At 44.2% G+C, this 21,122-nt stretch overlaps 1 protein-coding gene across 1 annotated transcript in view; it reads right to left on the bottom strand.

Moving 5' to 3' along the window:
- Positions 1-20,399, bottom strand: part of PGPEP1 (pyroglutamyl-peptidase I) — a 33,607-nt gene extending 13,208 nt beyond the window's left edge. The window contains exons 1-2 of the mRNA XM_043975392.1: positions 20,271-20,399; positions 15,357-15,409 (exon numbers count right to left, since the gene is read on the bottom strand). Of these exons, the coding sequence (XP_043831327.1) occupies positions 15,357-15,409; positions 20,271-20,304 (87 nt within the window). The 5' untranslated portion in view covers positions 20,305-20,399. The remainder of the gene's footprint in view (positions 1-15,356; positions 15,410-20,270) is intronic.
- Between the last annotated feature and the right edge of the window lie 723 nt (positions 20,400-21,122).

The raw sequence follows: 21,122 nt of genomic DNA, 5'->3' as shown, positions 1-21,122 counted from the left end.
ATTCTACTCATTCAGAAACCCAACTGAAATTCCTTGTTCTTATGAGGTTTCTCATAATTTACTCCAGCCAGAAACAAAACAAAACAAAAGAACCCATCTATCCTCTGAATTGGCCATAAAATTTCTTGTGCCACCTTAGGGTCCCCATCACATCATGCCTTGCATTATAATTATGTATGTATATGCTGTCCTCTTTGACTAGGCTGGAAACTTCCTTGAGAGTTGGGATTTTTATATTAGCTATTTCCCCCTGCCCCTCCCCCTTTCTCTGAGAGAGAGAGAGAGAGAGCGAGTGAGAGACCTTAGCATCAGATCTTGCACGTGGCAGATGGTCAATAAATATTTGTTGAATGAATGAATGGATGGACAGAGTCCAAGAAAATGACTGAGTGGTTTCTGAGACCAAGGTATGTAGCCGTACACTCAGCAGAAAGGGTAACCAAGGGAACTGAGGGAAAGAGAGGTTGGGCTCAGATGTAGACGTGAGGTTGTACCAGGAAGCAGGAGGGAAGGCAACATGGTTTAGAGGAAAGAATATCAGAATAGGAGTCAGGAGACCTGCCAAGTGCCAGGCCTGATGCGGATGGGCTCTGTGACTTTGGGGAGAGGGCCCAGTTTCCTTATCTGAACAATGAGTTCCAAAAGTTTTCATATTTTATGTTCTTCCAGCTCTGACCTCCTGATGTTCAATGTTCTCAGTCTCCTTCTTGCTCTGATATTCTTTGTTAAGAATCTACACAGGGGCAGCTAGGTGGTGCAGTGGATAGAGCACCGGCCCTGGAGTCAGGAGTACCTGAGTTCAAATCTGGCCTCAGACACTTAACACTTACTAGCTGTGTGACCTTGGGCAAGTCACTTAATCCCAATTGCCTCACTTAAAAAAAAAAAAAAGAATCTACATATGGGGGCAGCTAGGTGGCACAGTAGATAAAGCATCAGCCCTGGATTCAAGAGGGCCCAAGTTCAAATCTGACCTCAGACACTTATTAGCTGTGTGACCCTGGACAAGTCACTTAACCCTTATTACCCCCACAAAATAAATAAATAAAGAAAGATTAAAGAATAAAGAATCTACATATAACAGTGGACAGAGTGGTGGGCTTGGCCCTTGGGTTTGAATTTACTCTATCCCCGAATAGCTTCTGGATCAGAGAGATCCTTTAACTTGTATAAACCTCAATTTCTTAAACAATAAGATAAGGATATAATAACATTAAGAGAGTCATTGGGTGGCTCAAATGAGAAAATAAATATATAGCACTATATGATAAAAATTTTAAAATACACACATCTAAACTATCAGGGATCATGATTGTGCGGTCCTCTTCAGCTCTCAGATTCTGTTTTAAGATCTCTCCCACTCTCACACTTGATGATTCTGAACAACTGTCAAAGCCTTGTCTGTGTGAGCCTGCCCCAAATTCAACAGAATAATGTGAAACCACATTCCTGTAATTCCCCTGATGTGTGTTTTCCTGTAGTACCCTCCCACTATGGTAAAATTGCATGTGCACTTTTTTGTTTTGTTTTTTTCTGGGTAATGAGGGTTAAGTGCCTTGCCCAGGGTCACACAGCTAGTAAGTGTCAAGTATCTGAGGTTGGATTTGAACTCAGGTCCTCCTGAATCCAGGGCGGGTACTTTATCCACTGAGCCACCTAGCTACCCACCATGTGCACTTTTAACAGCTGCATGTGCTGGGCTATAGTGGAAGAGAAATCAAGAAAGAGAAAAGGGTAGATTTTCAGAATATTTTTGATGAGAGAAACTTTGGTTTTCTGGGTCCTGGGAATAGAGAGCCACCCAAGAAATGGCAAGAACATCCAGGGGATTTTCAATTTGAGAACTCTCTTGGGCCCTATTTCATCATAAGAAGTCACTCTACCGGGGCAGCTAGGTGGCGCAGTGGATAGAGTACCGGCCCTGAAGTCAGGAGGACCTGAGTTCAAATTCAGCCTCAGACACTTAACACTTACTAGCTGTGTGATCCTGGGCAAGTCACTTAACCCCAATTGTCCCACCCAAAAAAAAAAAAGAAGTCACTCTACCAGGGACTCCTTTTAACATGTATTAAATGGATGTTTCTAGAAGTAGGCTTCCAAAGTCAGTCAGTCTGGACATATGGTACAATATGGCAGCACCAATAATACAGCCTTATGCCTATGGAGCACAGCTGTACTCTTTCACCGATCCTCACACCACCTCTGTGAGGTGGGAGACGCAAGTATCACCTGTATCTTATAGACATGGAAAATGGGATCAGAAAAGGCCAGAGACAAAGAAACACAGAACATTAGAGCCAAAAGAAACTTCAGAGATCATGTAGTCCAACCCCCCTCCCCATCTCTCATTTGACACACTGTGAAACTGAGGGTGTGAAGTGAAGGGTCTTGGCGAAGGTCAGAGAGTTGAATAAGGGGCGTCACTGGGATTTGGGCCTACAGAACATCTTCTGATGCCAAGTTCAATATTCTCTTCACTCCACTCCACTCTTGCCTGACTGAGGGAGCTCCCATCAAAAGGTAGGAATCCATAGCCACAGATGGAGAAGAGAGGGGTAGTCTGTGTAACAAAGACACTGTTCCAAGTCAAGAATGTGTATTTGCTACATGTTATGTGTAACTCTTTCATCTAACACCACAGGGTGATATGAGATAATGAGGGCCAACAATAGGGTTCTTTGAGGAATAGAAACTGAATTCACACTCCTTGTGATTCCTGTCCTTCACATCTTGGTTTGGTTGCAACACTTCAGAAAGTCTTGGCTCTGTAACAAACTGGTTGTGTGACTTCATCTAAGTCATCTCAATCCTCTGGACCTAAATTTTCTCATCTGTAAAATGGGGAGGTTGGATAAATGAGGGTTTGTTTTTTGGTTTTGGTGGGGAAATGAGGGTTAAGTGACTTGCCTAGGGTCACACAGCTAGTAAGTATCAACTGTCTGAGGGCAGATCTGAATTCAGGTCCTCCTGAATCCAGGGCTGGTGCTTTATCCACTGTGCTACCTAGCTGCCCCCGGATAAATGATTTCTAAGGGCCATTCAACTTCCAGGTGCTAAGAAAGTACCTCCCTCTGTACAAGGATCTAACCTGGTAATAGAGACTCTAACAGTTGACATCAGCTATCTTATCTGCCAATAGCCATTTTGGGCCCACAGGCTTGCTTGTACTTCATGATTAGGTTCACTTTGCTTACCTGTATCTCTTCTTTGAAAGTTGATTTTGACAACCGTGTAACCCCTGGCAAGTCACTTTGACCCTTGGCCAAGTCACTTAACCCCAACTACCAAGAAAGGAAGGAAAGAGGGAAAGAAGGAAGGAAGATTAATAAAAGGAAGGGGAGGGGCAGCTAGGTGGCCCAGTGGATAGAGCACTGGCCCTGGACTCAGGAGTACCTGAGTTCAAATCCGGCCTCAGACACTTAACACTTACTAGCTGTGTGACCCTGGGCAAGTCACTTAACCCCAATTGCCTTACTTAAAAAAAAAAAAAAAGGAAGGGGAGAAGGAAGAGAGGAAGAAAGAAAGAAAAAATGAAGAAGAAATATTTTGACACCAAGTCCAGTTGCTGCTTGAATGGGCATATGGTGAAATTTAATACCAAAGATGACTGGATGATTCTGGGTGAGCCTTTGCCTCTCCTGGTCTCAGTTTTCCCAGCCATAAAAGGAAGGAGTTGTTCTAGGTGGCCTCCAAGGTCTCTGTCAGCTCTAAATTTGTCATCTTATAAAATATAATGCAGGTTGCTCGAGCTTCCAGCCGTGGGCCTCAGCCTAGGCTTGCCTGGAATACCGTCCTCTCTCATCTCTGGCTCCTGTACTCCCCACCTCCGTTCAAGGCTCCAGAGGCTCAGTTACCATCTGCTATACAAGTCTCTACTGCCGCCCACAGCTCTCCCCAGCTTGTACGTGCTCCCCACAGCTTTGCAGAAAGTACTCTGTGAGTACTCTGTAAGTATTTATCTATGTACATGTTATTCTCTCAAGGAGAACACCAGCTCCTTCAGGGCACGTGTCTTTTATCTCTGAATCCCCAGCCCAGATTATGATCCCTTATATGCAGAAGGGACCTCAGTGCAGGTTGAATTGACTCCAAAGAAACAGAGGAAATCCACTGTTTAGCAAGGCTAACCTGTCAAAAGCCAAATCGTGGATCTATTCCAATGAAAATAGGCCAAGTTCAGAGACAAAGAATGGCAGAGCTGAAAGGAACTACAGAATGACTGTATAATATTAGAGATGAAAGGGTCCTTAGACTCTTCCAACTAGATTATAAACTTCTCAAAGGCCAGGACCACGTCTAATCTTGATCCTGTAATTCCCCAGGCCTCAGCGCAGTATTCGGCCTACTCTAAGCACTAAAAATAAAGGCTGATTTGGCAGAACAGAGTGTGAATGGGCCTTAGAACACAATGTCAGAGCTGAAAGAAACCCTTAGACATCATTTAATCCAACTTCCTGATAATTACAGACTAAGACCAAAAGACAAATGACCTTAAAATTAGAAATTAAAGTTCTTAAAACTTTAAGTGATGCAGAAGTTAGCTTTCCCAGTTAAGAAAGCTCTTAGCTTGAACTAGAAGGATCTTGGAAAACAAGACAAGGAGAAATCCTTTAGCAGCTGGCTAAAAAATACCCAGGGGAAATTCTGTTTTAGACTTTAGAAGCCAACAACTTTTTTTTTTAAGTCTGAAAGATGCCGAAAGGGGGAAAAGAAGCCTAATTTCCCTAAGTTCTAAACTGGCATGCTAAAAGCCTTTCCTTTATTTACAGGGCCATTTCAGGCTTGTTCAGGGAAGCTCTCCAGTGTAGGTCCACTGGAAGAACTAGGCTTTCCTAAATTCACACCAACATTAGAGTCCGTGGGCAATTAATTTTGTAGTAAAGATGTGGGGGGAGCGTGAAGGTATGTAAGGGGGGTGACCTTGGTCAGCCAAATCCTCCCAGTCCACTTGATGAAGTCACTGGGCATGGGACTTTATCAGAAAGGGGCATCTCCCATGGAGCTCTGCTCCTGCCTGAAGGATCAGCAGCTTCTCCCAATGGCAAAACCACTCTTGATTGGTCCCATCAACTGGAGAGTTGTGAAAGATTAATGAATGTCAAGGAGGTCAGATTCATACAGGGGACCCTCCCTGCTCTAAATGGCTCTGCCTGCTCTCTTTGAGGTGGGGGGCAGGTCTTCTCTCCCTAGGACTGTTTTCTAGAGTTTTTGCTGTCTTCAACTTCAAGCAAGGAGAAGAGGATTTTTCTCCCCTCTCCCTACCTTCTTCTTGCAGTTGAAAAGTGGTGATGGGATTGCCTAAGGGAAGCTTGAGTTCTGGTCACCTTCTTTGACTTATGTGTCCTTCCCATTGAGATGGGGGGCCAGACAGGGCTGAGGTATGTGAAGTCTCTGTGCAGCTTACCTTGTGGAAGAATATAACGAGGGTAGTGGGATCTTTAACACACTTGATTCACTTGTCCTTGTGTACTTACTATCAATCTTTGGGTCTTAAGAGTTTTCTGGGGTAGAGGAAATAAGCAACTGTCCTATGCCCAGTATTCTTATATACTCAGTACTTTTGAGAAGGGTCAGCCACATTCTAAGAATACTCTAGACACATGTGCTATCTAAGTCTTGTTTTAGAGGAGTCCTCAGCAGCTAGAACATTCTTTCCCCTTGTTATTGCAGACAAGGTGGCACCTTGTAAAACAGACTGATGTTTTAAACATGGTTCGGGAGAAGGAAGAGAGGATCGCTGCTTTTACATACATTGGAAGGTGTGTCAGGTAGATGACCGAGCAGATCTCTGTTGAACAGAGAACATTTCTGTGTGGCTTTGTTACAGGGCAGATCTCTGTTGAACAGAGAACTCCCTAACAAGCAGAGCTATGGTTCAAAGAGTCACCTTAGGGCAGGAAATTCCTCAAAGTCCCTCAAAGTGCCGGATGGACGGCCATTTGTCCACAAAGTTGTGAGGAGGCCCAGTTTGGGGAAGGATTTGCCTAGATAAACACCTATGTCTTTTCTGACTTTTCCCATCCAAGGAGAATTCTACAATTCCAGAGACACACCAAGCAGGCTAAGGAACAAGATAAAACACTTAAACATTTTAAGTAACATAAAAGTGCCAGGGGATGATCAGAGTCCTTAGGACGTCTCCCGAGGTCTGGGACGGAAGGAAGGATGAATACCCAGGTACAAAAGCTCGGTTTGAGGGGCTGTAGGGCAGTGGGAGCCTTCTCAGACAGGAATGAATGGCTGTATTTTAGGACAGCTAAAATTCAGGACCAGTAAACAGGAGCCATGCCCCGTGATTGTATCAGGCTAGTAGACAAAGCTCCACCTGAGGGGAGTGGTATTTGGAGCAGCTGGTGTTGACACAGCTGCTAGGGGGAGGCAAAGTCCGTTACAGGAAGCCCCGAAACCCAACATGGAAGGGCAGTGTTTGGTCTTTCAAACACCTGGAAGCCATGAGCGTGAAAGAGCCTTGTAGGAGAGACCTACGGTATCTCACTGGGAAAATCTTTTAAGAATCTGAGAGAGAAGGAGAAAAGAGTGAAGTCCCTGGAGAATACAGAGGGCCCAAAGGAGAATGTGATTTGACAAGCACGAAGTACTTTCTTCACAATAGTCTGGTGAGGGAGGCATGCATTTTCGCCACACCCATTTTGCAGATGAGGTAAGAGGCGCATTTTAAATGCTTTGATTATGGTCCCAGCTACTGTCAGATCTGGACTCAGTTTCCTCAGGTCCTTGAGGATTGAGCAGGATGATCTCCATTGTCAAATCCCTTAAGGTAGACCTTAATGGCTCCCATCCAAGTCCCTTTTTCTCCATAATGACAACAACACCAACACCAGCTAACCCTATACAGTCTTTAATACACTCCAGTCCATCTTCCACTCAGATGTCAGGATGGTTTTCCTAAAACACATGTCTGACCACATCATGAGCCTATTCAATAAACCCCAGTGGCTCTCAGTCACCTCCGGGATCAAATGTAAAATCTTCCGTTCAGCTTTTAAAGCCCTTCAGAACCTGGCCCATTCCTACCCCTCCTGATCTCACTCCACTGGCCTCCTTGCTGTTCCTTGCACAAGATGCTCCATTTCCAGACTCTGCACCTTTGCCCTGGCATTCCCCCACGCCTGGAATGCTCCCCCTCCTCATTTCCACCTCCCGGTTTCCCTGGTTTCCTTCGCGTCTCAGCTAAAGTCCTGCCTTCTGCAAGAAACCTTTCCTGATTCCCCCTTAATTTTAGTGCTTTCCCTCTAACTGACCATCCCCAATTCATCCTTGTTTGCATGTAGTTTTTACATGGTGTGTCCCCTATAAGACTGTAAGTTCTGCAAGAGCAGGGACTGTTTTATGCCTTTCTTTATAACCCAGCACTTAGCCCAGTGCCTGGCATGCAGCAGGTGCTTAATAAATGCAAGTTGACCAATAAAAAGAAAAAAAATAGTGTAAAATAAGAATTATTAGGTATTTTTCTCTTTTGCTTTTCCAAAGCACAGCAAATCATTGCTCCCATCTATACTTGGGCTACATCTACCTAAACCTTCTTTGTGATTTTAATGTCTTATTTTTTTTGGGGGGGGTGAGGCAATTGGGGTTAAGTGACTTGCCCAGGGTCACACAGCTAGTAAGTGTTAAGTGTCTGAGGCCAGATTTGAACTCAGGTACTCCTGAATCCAGGGCCGGTGCTCTATCTACTGCGCCACCTAGCTAACCCCATTCTTTGTGATTTTAATAAGACTGAGACCTTCCTTCATTCAGAACTTCCAGTTTGATGGGCCTGCCTCACTTAGCATCTGGCCCGAGGAGCACAGTGCTGCAGGAGCAAAAAAGGAAAGATTGGCTGATGGCTTTCCAATGCCCATGATGATCCAATCCAGTGTGAAGCCAATTTATCATACATATCTGAATTATGTTGAGTGTGATCACAGACTGGCCTACAATTAGGTGAAGACTATTTTCAAAAACAATCTTCCAATCTTAATCTCAGCATCTGATTTATTTCCAAGCTGAAGTACATAATTCCCATTAATGTCAAAGACCTGCACATGAGTATCAAAAGAGAGATAAATAACAATTATTGAAAAGCTCCTTCCTGGCTTCCGACATGACAAACAATGTAAATACTGTTCCCCAGATCCAACACCTGTAACTTTCTTGTTTATGCCTTTAGACTCTCAAAGGCTAGAAAGAAATGTAATAAATGTTATAAATGTAAGACTGGCTCATCATAACTGCAATAGCAGTTGGTCACTAAATGCAAGTCAGCTAAGGAAGTCCTCCCAAACAATGAGAGCTACTAAACACTGAATGGCTTGTCCTCTTGGATAGCAGGCTCCTTGTTACTATCAATCAACATGGTTGCTGTGTCAGACACCAAACACAAAAGGTGTTAAAGTAAAAGCTAGGTGATCACTTGTACAAGACAGAATAACGGAAGGTTCATTCAATGGGAAAGGAGATGGATGGTCTTTTCTAACTCGAAGAGTCTGTGTTTCTCTATGATTCTAATTTTCTTGATTCCAACATTATATGCTTCTGATAAATATTTACAATTGCTTCTCTCTCTAATCCTTTCACCTAATCCATCTTTTGGATTAGACCTAAAAATCGATGGGAAAAAAACCATCCCATTCTAATTCCCCTTAAATTCTGGCTAATATGGAAATAGGTTTTGCATGATTTCACATGTATAATTTATATAGTATTTCTTGCCTTCTCAGTGGGTGGGGGAGGGACAGGAAGGAAGGAAGGAAAGAATTTAGAACTCAAAATTAAAAAAAAAAAAAGAATGTCAAAATAAACAATTAAATGATTTTTAAAACTGTGCTACTACTCACACCATGCCCAAATTCATTCATGGACCATAATAAATTAATAAACCTTTACAGATGGAATAGTGGGAGTTCCTCTAAAATTAACATTCTTTTTAATTTTCTAAAGGCTAAATCATTCTCTTCATCATTTTTCTTACTGAAAAGCTATGCATGGATGAATGAAAGGAAGTGGGAATGTTTATACAGTGGTACAACTAGACACAATCAGAACAAGCTAGATACTTTCAAAGAGTCACTTGCCCAGGGCCAATAACCACTGATGATGGCCCTGGTCAGGCCAGGGGTAAGGAATGTTAACACAGGTGTACTGGAATTTGTACAATAGATTTGTTCCTGGAGAAAGCAGGTCACATTTTTCAATTGACTAGCATTAGAATTTCAGATCTGCTTCCTCTTAACTTAGAAGTAATCTACAACAAAGTGACACGCTTATCATTATAGCATTTTGGGTTTTGGAAGCAGTTTTTAGTTCAAGAGAAGAACTTCCTATTCCTAATTCCTGGGCTGTCTGAAAGTGGAATGAACTTCCTCCTAAACCAGAGAGTTCCCTCTTACTGTAAATGTTCAACTGGATCCTTTATCACCTCTCTTTGAAGGAATATTATAGAGGAGACTCATCGAATGCCCTAGGAATGAGGTGACTCCTAAGGCTTTTTCTGTCACATTCTCTGATTCTAAGTTTCTCTACCTTGTTCCCTAGTGGAAAATAGATACAGAACACACTTAAGCCTGGGGGGAGGGGAGTGCAATCTACTACTGAGAAGAAATCCTTTTGTAAAACCCAGAACCTTAAAGGTGCTCTTACCCAGGCCAGACCACATCCAGAGTACTGTGTTCAGTTTTGAGTACTGAATTTTAGAAAGTGCATCATGAGGGCAGCTAGGTGGTGCAGTGGATAGAGCACCGGCCCTGGATTCAGGAGTACCCGAGTTCAAATCCGGCCTCAGACACTTAACACTTACTAGCTGTGTGACCCTGGGCAAGTCACTTAACCCCAATTGCCTCACCAAAAAAAAAAAGAAAAAGAAAAAGAAAAAGAAAATAACAAGAAAGTGCATCATGAGCTAGGCCCACACAAAGGAGGGAAATCATGGTAGTGGGGGTCCTAGAGACCGCACCACACATGCCCAATGAGCATCAGTGAAAGGAACTGGGAATGTCTAGTCTGGAGAAGATGGGGTGGGGAATGGTGGAGGAGGAATCCCAAGATAGCTAACATCAAGTATTTTCAGGACTGTGATGTGGAAGAGGGTCAGAGTTATTAGCCTCATTCCATTTTGCTCTAGAAGGCAGAATCCAGAGCAAAAAGTAGAAATGGTAGAAGTGGATTTTGGTTTGCAAAGAAGCTCCTTAGCCATCAAGAGGTGTTGAGAGGAGAAATGGATTGTTCTGGGAAAGAGCTCTCTTCCCTCCAGGTCCAGTCTGACCCAAGAGGCTGTGCTTTTGTAAGGTCAAGAATCCCAGGGGCAGCTAGGTGGCGCAGTGGATAGAGCACCAGCCCTGGAGTCAGGAGTACCTGAGTTCAAATCTGACCTCAGACACTTAACACTCACTATTTGTGTGACCCTGGGCAAGTCACTTAATCCCAATTGCCTCACTAAAAAAAAAAAAAAAAAGAAAAGAATCCCACTTCTGTGAAACTTTCCTATGCTGAATTTTCTTTAGTTGGGTACCCACAAACCCCTATGTTTTACCTCCTGACAAGCCTGAGCAGTCAATATGATTGATTGGGTATTCAGTGAGATCATTTATGGTGGACTGAAGTCATCATGCAGAAGCAGTGTGACCACTTTCTGGGGATGCTATCAAGGGAATTCATGTACTGGGGAGAGGACTGGACTACATTGACCTCATACATCCATGTTTTCAGTAGTTACAGTGATAATGAGATGAGTATATAAAATAACATATACACTGACTCCAAAGATGTAAATAAAGACAACATTAAATAACAATAGCCCCTGAGGTTAAATGCAATCTGGTTTTATATCCTTGAGGCCTAGCACATAGTAGGTCTTTAATAAATGCTTGTCAAATAGGAAAAGTTGGTACTTCCTAATTGGAGTTAAGGCACATAATTTTAAACAAAAACATTTTTTTCTTCCTGTTTTTTTGGGGGGGCTATACTTTTTTGTTTGTGTGTTGATGTTAATCATTTCTTGTTAAAGCAAAATGTGGTACAGCAAAAAGATCAGTAATTGGTGAGAGAATCTCATATGGAACTGGAGTACTGACCAGCAGCCATGATTAATGACTAACTGGTGCTTTGGGACCGAGTCCTCTGATAGTAAAGGCTTGCCCTATTGATTAGTATCTGTAACACATCAAGATCCACTATTAGAAATGGACTCTTAAGTGCCCATCTAGCTCATCTCCCCAATACGGATCTAGGTTCCCTCCCTTCCTATGCTTTTCTAGCCTAAAGGAGAGATTTAAAATTTGATGTATTACTAGACTATACTATAAATAGAATCTGAATGTTGGAAAAGAAGCTGATGTAGCCAGAAACCCATCGGCAGCTTTGGAGAATTTTCTCCATTCTCCTCAGATGGTAGAGAAAGATTACACTTGGAGTTAAACCAAACTTGAATAAATTCCAAGTCTCAACCCGGCTCCTAACCCACTGTGTGACCTTGGTCAAAACAGTCACCCTGTCTGTAGAAAGAGGGAGCTGGACTAATGTATTCTAAGGTCTTTTTTTTTTTTTTTAGCTTTAACATCTTAGCATTTTAAAATTCCACTTTGAGAAAGGCTGAGTAGGCAGCAATGCCCCTTGCTTTTATCCTTCTGCTGAGACCTAATTCAGAATGAATCTCACCATTCTCTCAGCGTATTCTATAAAGTGCAATTTTACTAATTCAAAATCAAAATAACATTTTACCAAACAGAGCGCACACGCACTGCTATTCAGGAGTGAAAAGGCGTCCTCTGGCCCCCAGACAACTTATTGTCTACTGCCTTGTATACCTGACAAATATAGAAAAACGAACATGTTTGACCGATTCCCTGACCCCTCGACAATGGGCCTCTTTGTTAGCCTTTAATATCCTTATCAGGTCTGTCTAGACACCCTGACAGCAATTGTCCCTGGTAATGTCAAAATGCCCTCTGACCCATCTTCTCATCATCCGGCTCAAGTAGAAACACATCAAGAGGTTGGCCACATGATACAATTAGCTTCACAGTCCACAGGACACACCTGAGTCTACGATGAATTATACATCTTCAAGGCAGCATCTCCATCCCCACCCACCACACTGGAGAACTATCAGACCTGGTGTAAACAGGAAATTGTCTGCATGAATAATGCAGCAGCTTTGAGAGCCAAACAGAAAAGAGAGGGCCGTCACCCTGAAAACAAGAGGGTCACCCCTCAGTGCCCCAAACAGCCAACAGCCAAATGTGGCCCGTGGGAAAGAGTTCGTTTTTTGCACTGCGGCACAAGCTCACTCCACACATGGAGATGAGCATTAGGGGAGCACTCAGAATAAAACAAAACAAAACAAACACACATCTGTGACAAAAAGGGATTTCTTCACCACAGAGCAGCCTGTGCATCAAAAAGCAGTTTGAGGCAGAAAAATAGAAATCTTAACATTAAAGGTTAAACTTGGGATCAGATCAGAACACCTGCTCTGTTATTAACTAGCCGTGCAAAGGCAGGCAAGTTACTTATTTTCTATGAGTTTTATCATCTACTAGATGGGGGTTTTATTTACAACGCTGATCTCATAAAACCTGTCGTGGCTAAATGAAATGATAGATGTAGAAGTACCTTACAAATGATAAAATAGCATGCAATTGGTACAGAATGAAGCAGAGCGCTGGAAGTTAGTGGTGCTGGCTTTGAACTCCACTGAAATCTACCAGCCATGTGACCTCGGCCAAGTCACTGAATATCTGTGGACCTCAGTCCCTTCCTCTGTAAAATGGGGATAATACTACTGTGGCTGGCTTCACAGGACTGTTATAAAGAAAGCACTCTGTAAACATTTAAACCCCCTGTAAACAAGAGCTATTGCACATAAGACAGAGGTGTCATTGCCAGCATGGTCGACAACACGAAACATATTCTTCAAAGCAGGTGCAGAAGATGTCTCTGACTGCTTATCAAAGTCACTTTGCACAAACAGAAAGAAAACATGGGATATTGGGAATGAGATATTTTCTTGGGGTACATATTTGATTGGAAATAGAACAGTCTGCTAACGTGTAGATCATTTGTATTTGGTCAACTTAAACACTGAGGGGAAAACTTAGGAAGGGGAGGACTAGAAAGATGGGGGTGGGGAGAAGAATTTTATCCTCTGGTTGCAGGATAATAAAAGATGCAATAAACCAGAACTAGCTTAGCCCCAAAGCTAGCAAGGGTTTACAAAGATTGTTTAATTGATTTTTCTTCTATTAAGATGCAGATCACACCGTCTGGGATTCAGAAACTCAGACACACGTCTTTGTGTCCGCGCAGCTCCGTGAGTCCCCTGTCTGAAGCTCGCACAATGCCAGGCGCGCACGTGCTCAGAGACATGCTGTTCCTTTTTGTCTAGGGCTCTTGGGATGGGAACCTAGCTAGGAAAGGCAAGCCTCTTCCGTGCTGTTTGAACATTTTAGGTGATGGCATCTGAGATGTTCTTACCTGAGCGGCAAACTAACCTTGGGTGAAAGAGAGCCCCTGAAGCCGCCACTCTAGAACCAATGTTTCCGTTGGAAATGGGATTGTGTGATTTTGATTTTTCAATCATTTACAAATTCTGAGATCTCTCCATGGTCGAGGTCTTCCATTGGGAGGTGGAAGAATGGGATGAGGTTAAGAATGATAGAGAGATAGAGAGATAGAGAGATAGAGACATAGAGAGATAGATAGATAGATAGATTTTTCTTTTTTTTTTGCAGCTAGCTCAATGGATATGATTTAAATGGCAAGCAGGAAAAGCATTATGCTCTCTCTAACTCTCTTCTCTCTCATCCAAGCTTAGTATTGTCTTCTCTTATGCCATCTCACTTCACACCTCTTCTTATCCTGAAATGGGATTTGACTGGCCAGGCTGGCCTTGGGCTAAGGACAGTTGTACTAAACCCCAGCTGGGCAGGAGCCAGTCTGTAGTTGTTCTGGGCCGACTAAGCTGGGGTGTGCCCTTCTACATTTCAATGATTCCTCCTTTCCCCAAGTCGGGCTAAGCTTAGAACCTTCGAAGGGTGCCAGGGCCCCCCAAACCTCCAAAGTGCCACAGAGAACAGAGAGAGCATGACGGTGAAACAACTGAGTCAGGAATCTAGGGGCCAGTTTTCCCATATTTCATCTGAACCTAAACTGAACAAAGTTAGGGTACGTCTACACGAAGAACTTTGGTCTGACAAAGGGAAAACAGCCCCAAATTCCATTGTAAAGAACAGAAAGTTCTCCCTTAAGATTCTATTTGAGAAGATAAAGATAGAACTTTGTATTTATGCAAGATAGCATGGGCCAATAGAGGAAGGGAGGATGTGTGATGGATAAACTTTCATCATTAGTTCCCCATGTTCTAGAGATAATGGCCATGAAAGAGCTTACTTCAAAGTAAAGTCTTATATCACAATTATTAATAGGCACTAGTAACCAGACCTGTGTTTTCACTATAATGGGGAACTCCCAGATGAGGAAGTTCCTCCCCCAATTCAAGATAACATCTTTTCTGCACCTTCTAGTCTTAAAGGTTGCCTGAAGTAATGGGGTCAAATTCAAACAGAAATGGGACCACAAAATGTTGATCCAAAAAACTACATATTAACATTATCTATGTTCTATTATATTTGTTATGTAATTTGTTAAACATTTCCCAGTTACATTTCAATCCAGTTTAGGCGCCAATTGGACACCCTTTGGTGAGTGTACTGAGAGCTTAAGTAAATTCCCAGGGATAGAAGGGATACTATGTGTCTTGGGTAGGACTTGAACCCAGGTCTTCCAGGTTCTGAGGCTGGGTTCCTATCCACAACTGCACACTGCCTCCAATATTTGTCGTTCATATTGTTATTATTAAGTTCACCTTTCAGGTAAGTTCGTTAAAGTACAAAGCTTTTGGGGAACAATTCTCATGGAGACAACGATCCCAAAAAGTCTCCCACAGAGGCACCCAAACATTGTAGTTCTCCTGTGGACAGAACCCATTCCAAGGAATGAACTCTGCCCACTTCTGGTGGCAAATGTGGCAGGTCAAGAATATTAACTTCCTGAATCTACTGCTTCCTGCCCTTGGTGGTACAACTTCCTACATGCAGAACATGGGTTGATTTGTAAGTGACAAAAGCTATAGTAAATACCCATAGATATTAGTCAAGGTTTAATAAGGATAATTACAAAGTACATGTGTAGGATTTCAACCTGTTCTAGTCTCTTTAAAGAAATTCTTCACGCTCATGGTGGACACTCTTAGGCAGGGGTGTCTTTCTGTCTTCCTTCCTTCCTCCCTTTCCTACATGGTATTTTCAGGGTGAAAGGAGCATGTTTGCATAGGTATACAGTATTAGAACGTATACTATTACCTGAACAGCAATCCAGCTGGCATTAACCGTATGTTCTCCGAATGGGCCAAATCCTGCAAGCAAAGGAATGGATAGTGAGAATGTGATCCTTCCCACCTAACCAGTAGGACCAAGTGCCCTCCATCTTTGTCTACCTTAAAGAGCCCCAGGGAAAACCGTAGCAGGTCGAGGACTCTTTCCCAAGACCCGGTTCCATGCATGCCCACCAAAAAAGGTGGCATGAAATAACAGAACAGGACAGGAGGATTTGGGAGAACTGAGTCATAATCAGAGTAGAATATGAAGACAGAGGGTAGTGGAATGAGCTGAAGACTCAGATGGGCAGCCTGGGTTCAAATCCTACCTACCAACCTCACTTATGGTTGGGTGACCACAGGTATGTCATTTAATCTCTGATTTCTTATCGGTAAATACGGATAATAACACTTTTACTTCTTACCTCAAAGGGTTGTTGTAGGGAGAATGATTTGTAAGCCCCCAGTGCTATCGAAATGAGAGCTATTACTTGGGGCTTTGTGATTAATGAGCTTTGGCCTTCCTCTTTCTGAGCCTTAGTTTCCACACCTGTAAAATGAAGGGGGTCACACTTTATGACCTCTAACATCCCTTCCAACTGTAACTATGACTCTATTATAATTCAGCTCCCCAAATGATCGGATTTATCCAAGTCAAAAAGCAAATGGGGGGGCGCAGCTAGGTGGCGCAGTGGATAAAGCACCGGCCCTGGATTCAGGAGTACTTGAGTTCAAATCTGGCCTCAAACACTTGACTAGCTGTGTGACCCTGGGCATGTCACTTAACCCCCATAGCCCCACAAAAAAAACCCCCAAACAAACAAACAAACAAAAAGCAAATGGGAAAGAACCATGAATGAGGTCTTCTTAATGTACATTCTAAGAATCATGAAATAGCATTTGAACACTCTCCCATCATTACTGGTAGCAGAGAAGTCAGCTGCTGTAGGAGAAGCAGAATTTTTGTTCTTAAGAGTCCTGCTTCCTCCATCACTTCAATGGGTCTGGGTGCCCACAAGTCCACAAAATAACAACACTTAATCATGAGCACAATTCTTTATGGTTCACACAAACTATTTCATTTGATCCCAACAACAGCCCTTTCTGAGGAAAGTAATGCCAGGGCTGGCATTCCAGTTTTACAAAGGAAGAAAATGAATCTTTAAGAGGGGAAAACCACCTACCCAAGGTCACCTGGCAGAAGTCAGCAGAAGCATCAGAAGTTCGGAGCTTCTTTCTGGGGCTCCCTAGTCTGGTATTCTTTCCACAGAAGTCAAGAAAGACAGTGTGGGGACTCACAGGAGGGACAAGGAAACAGCAGCTGAGTCCATAACAGACTTGTAAGCATAAGAAGAAGTGGACAGGATGCTGCTGATGGCTCTCCCCGGAAGCTAAAGCCATTTGGTAAAAACCAGAGCCTGCATTATGTCCTTTCCTTCTGAAGAATAACCAGAGAAGTAGCTTTCTTGTTGATGTCAACATGAATCAAGTTACTGGGATATATTCAAAAATCTGGCAGACTAAAGTATCCAGAAGTGACTGGTGAGGGTAAAATAACTATTCAGACGTTCCCAGACATTCTAAGCCACCAAGAAAGTATTCATCTTATCAACATAGGGGGCCTATAGCTATAGAATTTGATGAGATGAAAGGCCTTAAACCATCATAGGATTTTTTTTAAAGTTTCATTGATTTTTTTTGTTGTTGTTGTTTTTTTGCAGGGCAATGGGGGTTAAGTGACTTGCCCAGAGTCACACAGCTAGTAAGTGTCAAGTGTCTGGGGCCAGATTTGAACTCAGGTATTCCTGAATCCAGGGCCGGTGCTTTATCCACTGCACCACCTAGCTGCCCAGTTTCATTGATTTTTTTTTTAATTTTTTTTTTTTTTTAGTGAGGCAATTGGGGTTAAGTGACTTGCCCAGGGTCACACAGCTAGTAAGTGTGTGTTAAGTGTCTGAGGCCAGATTTGAACTCAGGTACTCCTGAATCCAGGGCCAGTGCTCTATCCACTGTGCTACCTAGCTGCCCCAGTTTCATTGATTTTTAAAACTCTCCCAGTACCACCTGCCCTCACCACAGCTAGAGCCCTCTCTTGTAACAAAGAAACACATTTAAGTAAAACAAGTCGGCCCCTAGCATAACGTCTGACATTCTGTAGCTGTAATTCATCCATTCCCCAGAGAGGAAAAAAAAGTGATACCTCCACATCAGACCTCTATGGTGAAGACTAATCAGTGCATTAGAGGTAACAGAATTTAGAATGAGATGAAGAGCCAAATCAAATGATAATCTAGTCCAACCCTCCACACACAGGATTTCAAGGGTGTGCACGAGTGCGCGTGCGCACACGCACATGCACGCACATGCACGCACACACATGCATGCACAGATGAAGAAGTTGAGGCTAAAATGGTTAGGTGACTTTCCCAAGGTCACATATGGAAAGGCAGCTGTGATTCAAACCCAGGGCCTCTGACTCTAAACTGGGTTTTTTGCACTTCACCCCTCTGATCTCCTAATTATACAAAGGTGTGGGGCAGCTGGGTAGCACAGTGGATAGAGCACTGGCCCTGAATTCAGGAGGACCTGAATTCAAATCCAGCTTCAGACACTTGACACTTACTAGCTGTGTGACCCTGGGCAAGTCACTTAACCCTCATTGCCCCGCAAAAAAAAAAAAATTATACAAAGGTGTAAAATGAGGTTTAGAGAGCTTGTGATTTGCCTTGGCTCACACACAGCCAAATTAAGAGTCCAGCATTTTATTATCTTGCCATTCATTACTGCTGGTAAAAGGAAACATGCACATGTTTGGAGAGGACAATCATTTCAGATTGGGGAACATTCATAATTTGGTCTGGACTGTGATTTTATCAGTTGGGGGGGCTACATGTGTGGAAATACCCAATGATGCAACTTTGTAAACTTTCTCAACACTTCTATAATTTAGGCTTTTTCCCTTTAAATATAAGTGCCTGGAGTGCTGAATGGTTAAGTGATTAATCCACTGGCACACCAACAATCTATTAAGTGTAATTTGTAAAGCTTGAATCTTGGGCCTCCTGACTGATTCCTGTTAGCAGTCGGTCCTCTAGTCACTGTCTCTGTAAGTGCCTTATGAAGGGACAAGGTGGACACCTGTTACCTCGGCACTCCCTTAAGACTTGGGGCTAATCTACACTAATTTCACTTCATTTTAGGCAAACCAATTCATCCTTCAGTTTTTAACTTTGGCACACAAAATACCATAAGAAGAGAAACAAGAAAAAGATTCACAAAATGGTCTTGGGCCATCCCCACCAAAAGAAACTGTATGAAATCCTTCCAATGAAATAGATTCATTTCAAAAGAAGAGAAAAGAAACTTTTAATTATAGGAAAGGCAGACATAACAGACATGCCCCCTCCCCCCCCCCCAACTGGCCTTTCTTTCACTGGTGGAATAGTTACATTCCCCACAGGGAGGCAATGTGGCAAGGAGAAAGAGTAAGTGGGCTTAAAAGAGTCGGAAGAACTAGGTTTGAGTGCTGCTTTTGACTTCCTATCTCGATGTCTGTTTACTCATTTGTAAATAGCAGTCGTACCACCTACTTCATTGCCAGGTTTGTGAGGAAAGTGGTTAGCTACCGAAATGAAGGATTAGTATTAACAGTTGGAGAAAGTCCATTCGTAATTTGCAAGTTTCTCGGCTACACCAGAAAACCGGTAGGTGTGTGAGGGTGGCCAAAGGCTCATTCCCGCTCAGGAGTGCAACTTTTGAAAGCCCTGAGCCTGCTCATAGTCTTAGTCAATGGCATCAGATAAACAGCCCAGAACACCCAGGGAGCATCCTGGCATCATCTCATGGGGGAGACGAGAATGTGACATAAGCTAATTAGCAGCTTGCCAGTTGTAAAAAACCTTGAAGAGGTCGCCCCCTCCCCTTTCCTACTCTCCTCCTCCAAATCCCTAAGAAATGAAACTCATGCATCTTTCTTAGTAGAAAAACAAAAACAGAAACAGAACGACTGCTTTTATTTTGAGAGGGCACCATTTCTCTTTGGTTGAGGTAGTAAGTTAGACTTAACATTAAAAAGGGGGGAGTGCCAAACAGGTCGGCCACGACTCCCAAACCTTATTTCCTACCCAGCTCCACGTCCCATATACCTAGAGGCAGAAAAGTTGTGGGTGAGAAGCCCTTTGGACAGGTGCTTCCCCCTGTCTCCCATCTGTGAGGCAGGCAGGACCTTTGGCACTGGTGCCCCCCGTTAACGGACAATTCAGGTATGCGCAAGAGTTCACAGTACCTCCCACTTTCTCCCGAGTTACCCGTCTTTAATCTATAGCAACATGTTCTTTCCCCCTCCCCATCCTACATATCTCGAACACAAATCTCAACTTAGGCAGTGGTGAAGGGAACACTAAACAATTCCCGAGAGGGTTCATTTGTCAACCAGACGCCTTCTACCCCACAAATCAACCTCTCCTTTTGTACTCTGGGGGACGTGGGGGTGGGGAAAGGCGACTTTCTGACAAGTCCACAGTAGCGGGGCAAGAGCCGGTCACTCCTTCCAAAGACTGGTCACCCCCTCCCCCCGGTCCGCTCCATTCTGTCACTCAGGGGTTGCCCCCGGGGGGCGAGGTTCCTTTTGACCCTTTCCCTACAGTAAGGGGGGGTGTCAGGGGGCTATGGGGATGGAGGAGAAAGAGTGAGGTACCTTCTCCCCACAACTGCTGAGAAATAGCTCCTTCCTCTCCAAAGCCAGTGAAGGCTGGAGGGGAAGGGTAGAGAAGGAAGAGATTTAACTTCAAGCCCAAGGGACAGCGATCGGAGACTGGTCAGGTGCCCCCAGGGCTGCCCCTTAGCTCAGAAAGCGCTGCCCAGGCCAGAACTGCCTCTTTCCCAACGGGACCCTTCTTACCCGTCACCACCACCGCCTTCTTCGGCTGTTCCATCGCAGACACGGGCTACAGCCGCCAACTCAGCCACCGCCTCGGACACCGACCCCACCGCTGCTAGTGCTCCGCTGCTGTCTAAGTCTTAACCCACCGGACCCGCCCCCGCCCCCGCGTCCCGCCCCCTCTCCTCCCCTCCCCTCCCCAACCCGGAACGGACGCAGGCGTGCGCGCCCACTAGACGGAGAACTGGGCGTGCGCGTTATCCCCCTCCCCCTTCTCCTCCCCTCTCGGGTCCCGCGGAGTTGCGAGTTCTTTGCCGGTTTCTCCAGCCCCGCCCTGACCCTAAGAGGCTGCGCCCTTACCCCTCATTTTACAGATGGGAAAACCGAGGCCCAGGGGCCCTTTCCCGGGTTGCCCTGGTAGTCAATCGAGCCTAGCCTCTTGCTTAGGGACTTTCCCTTCCAAGGCTAGGGTTCCTTCCGCTCCAGAGCAGGAGGTTCTGGAATGGTGAAGCTAGCGAGGAAGAGAGAGGAGGCCGACTGCGGGCAGGGCCGGTCCCAGCTCCCATGGCACTCGACCTAGGGTTCTGTTCAGTTCGGTCCAGCAGATGTTTATTTTGCATCCTACTTGCGCTTACTAATGTGCCCGGACCAGGACTTGGCTCTGGGGACTACAATGCCCAAGCAAGGCGGCCTGCCCTTAAGATGCGGAGCCGCAAGGGACTGCTAGGGATCATCCGGCCAGTTCCCCTGGGGCAGCAAAGAAAAGCTGGAATCCGGGGCCTGACTTCAAATTCAGGGATCTTTTCACCACCTTATAGACAGTCTGGTTGGAGAAATAAGACAACATCATAAATAACCAAAATATTACACGTG

The sequence above is a fragment of the Dromiciops gliroides genome, chromosome 1, assembly GCF_019393635.1.
Source record: "Dromiciops gliroides isolate mDroGli1 chromosome 1, mDroGli1.pri, whole genome shotgun sequence".
NCBI lineage: Eukaryota > Metazoa > Chordata > Mammalia > Microbiotheria > Microbiotheriidae > Dromiciops > Dromiciops gliroides.
The sequence above is the reverse complement of the archived record's forward strand: the minus strand, read 5'-3'. Positions and strand labels throughout refer to the sequence as shown.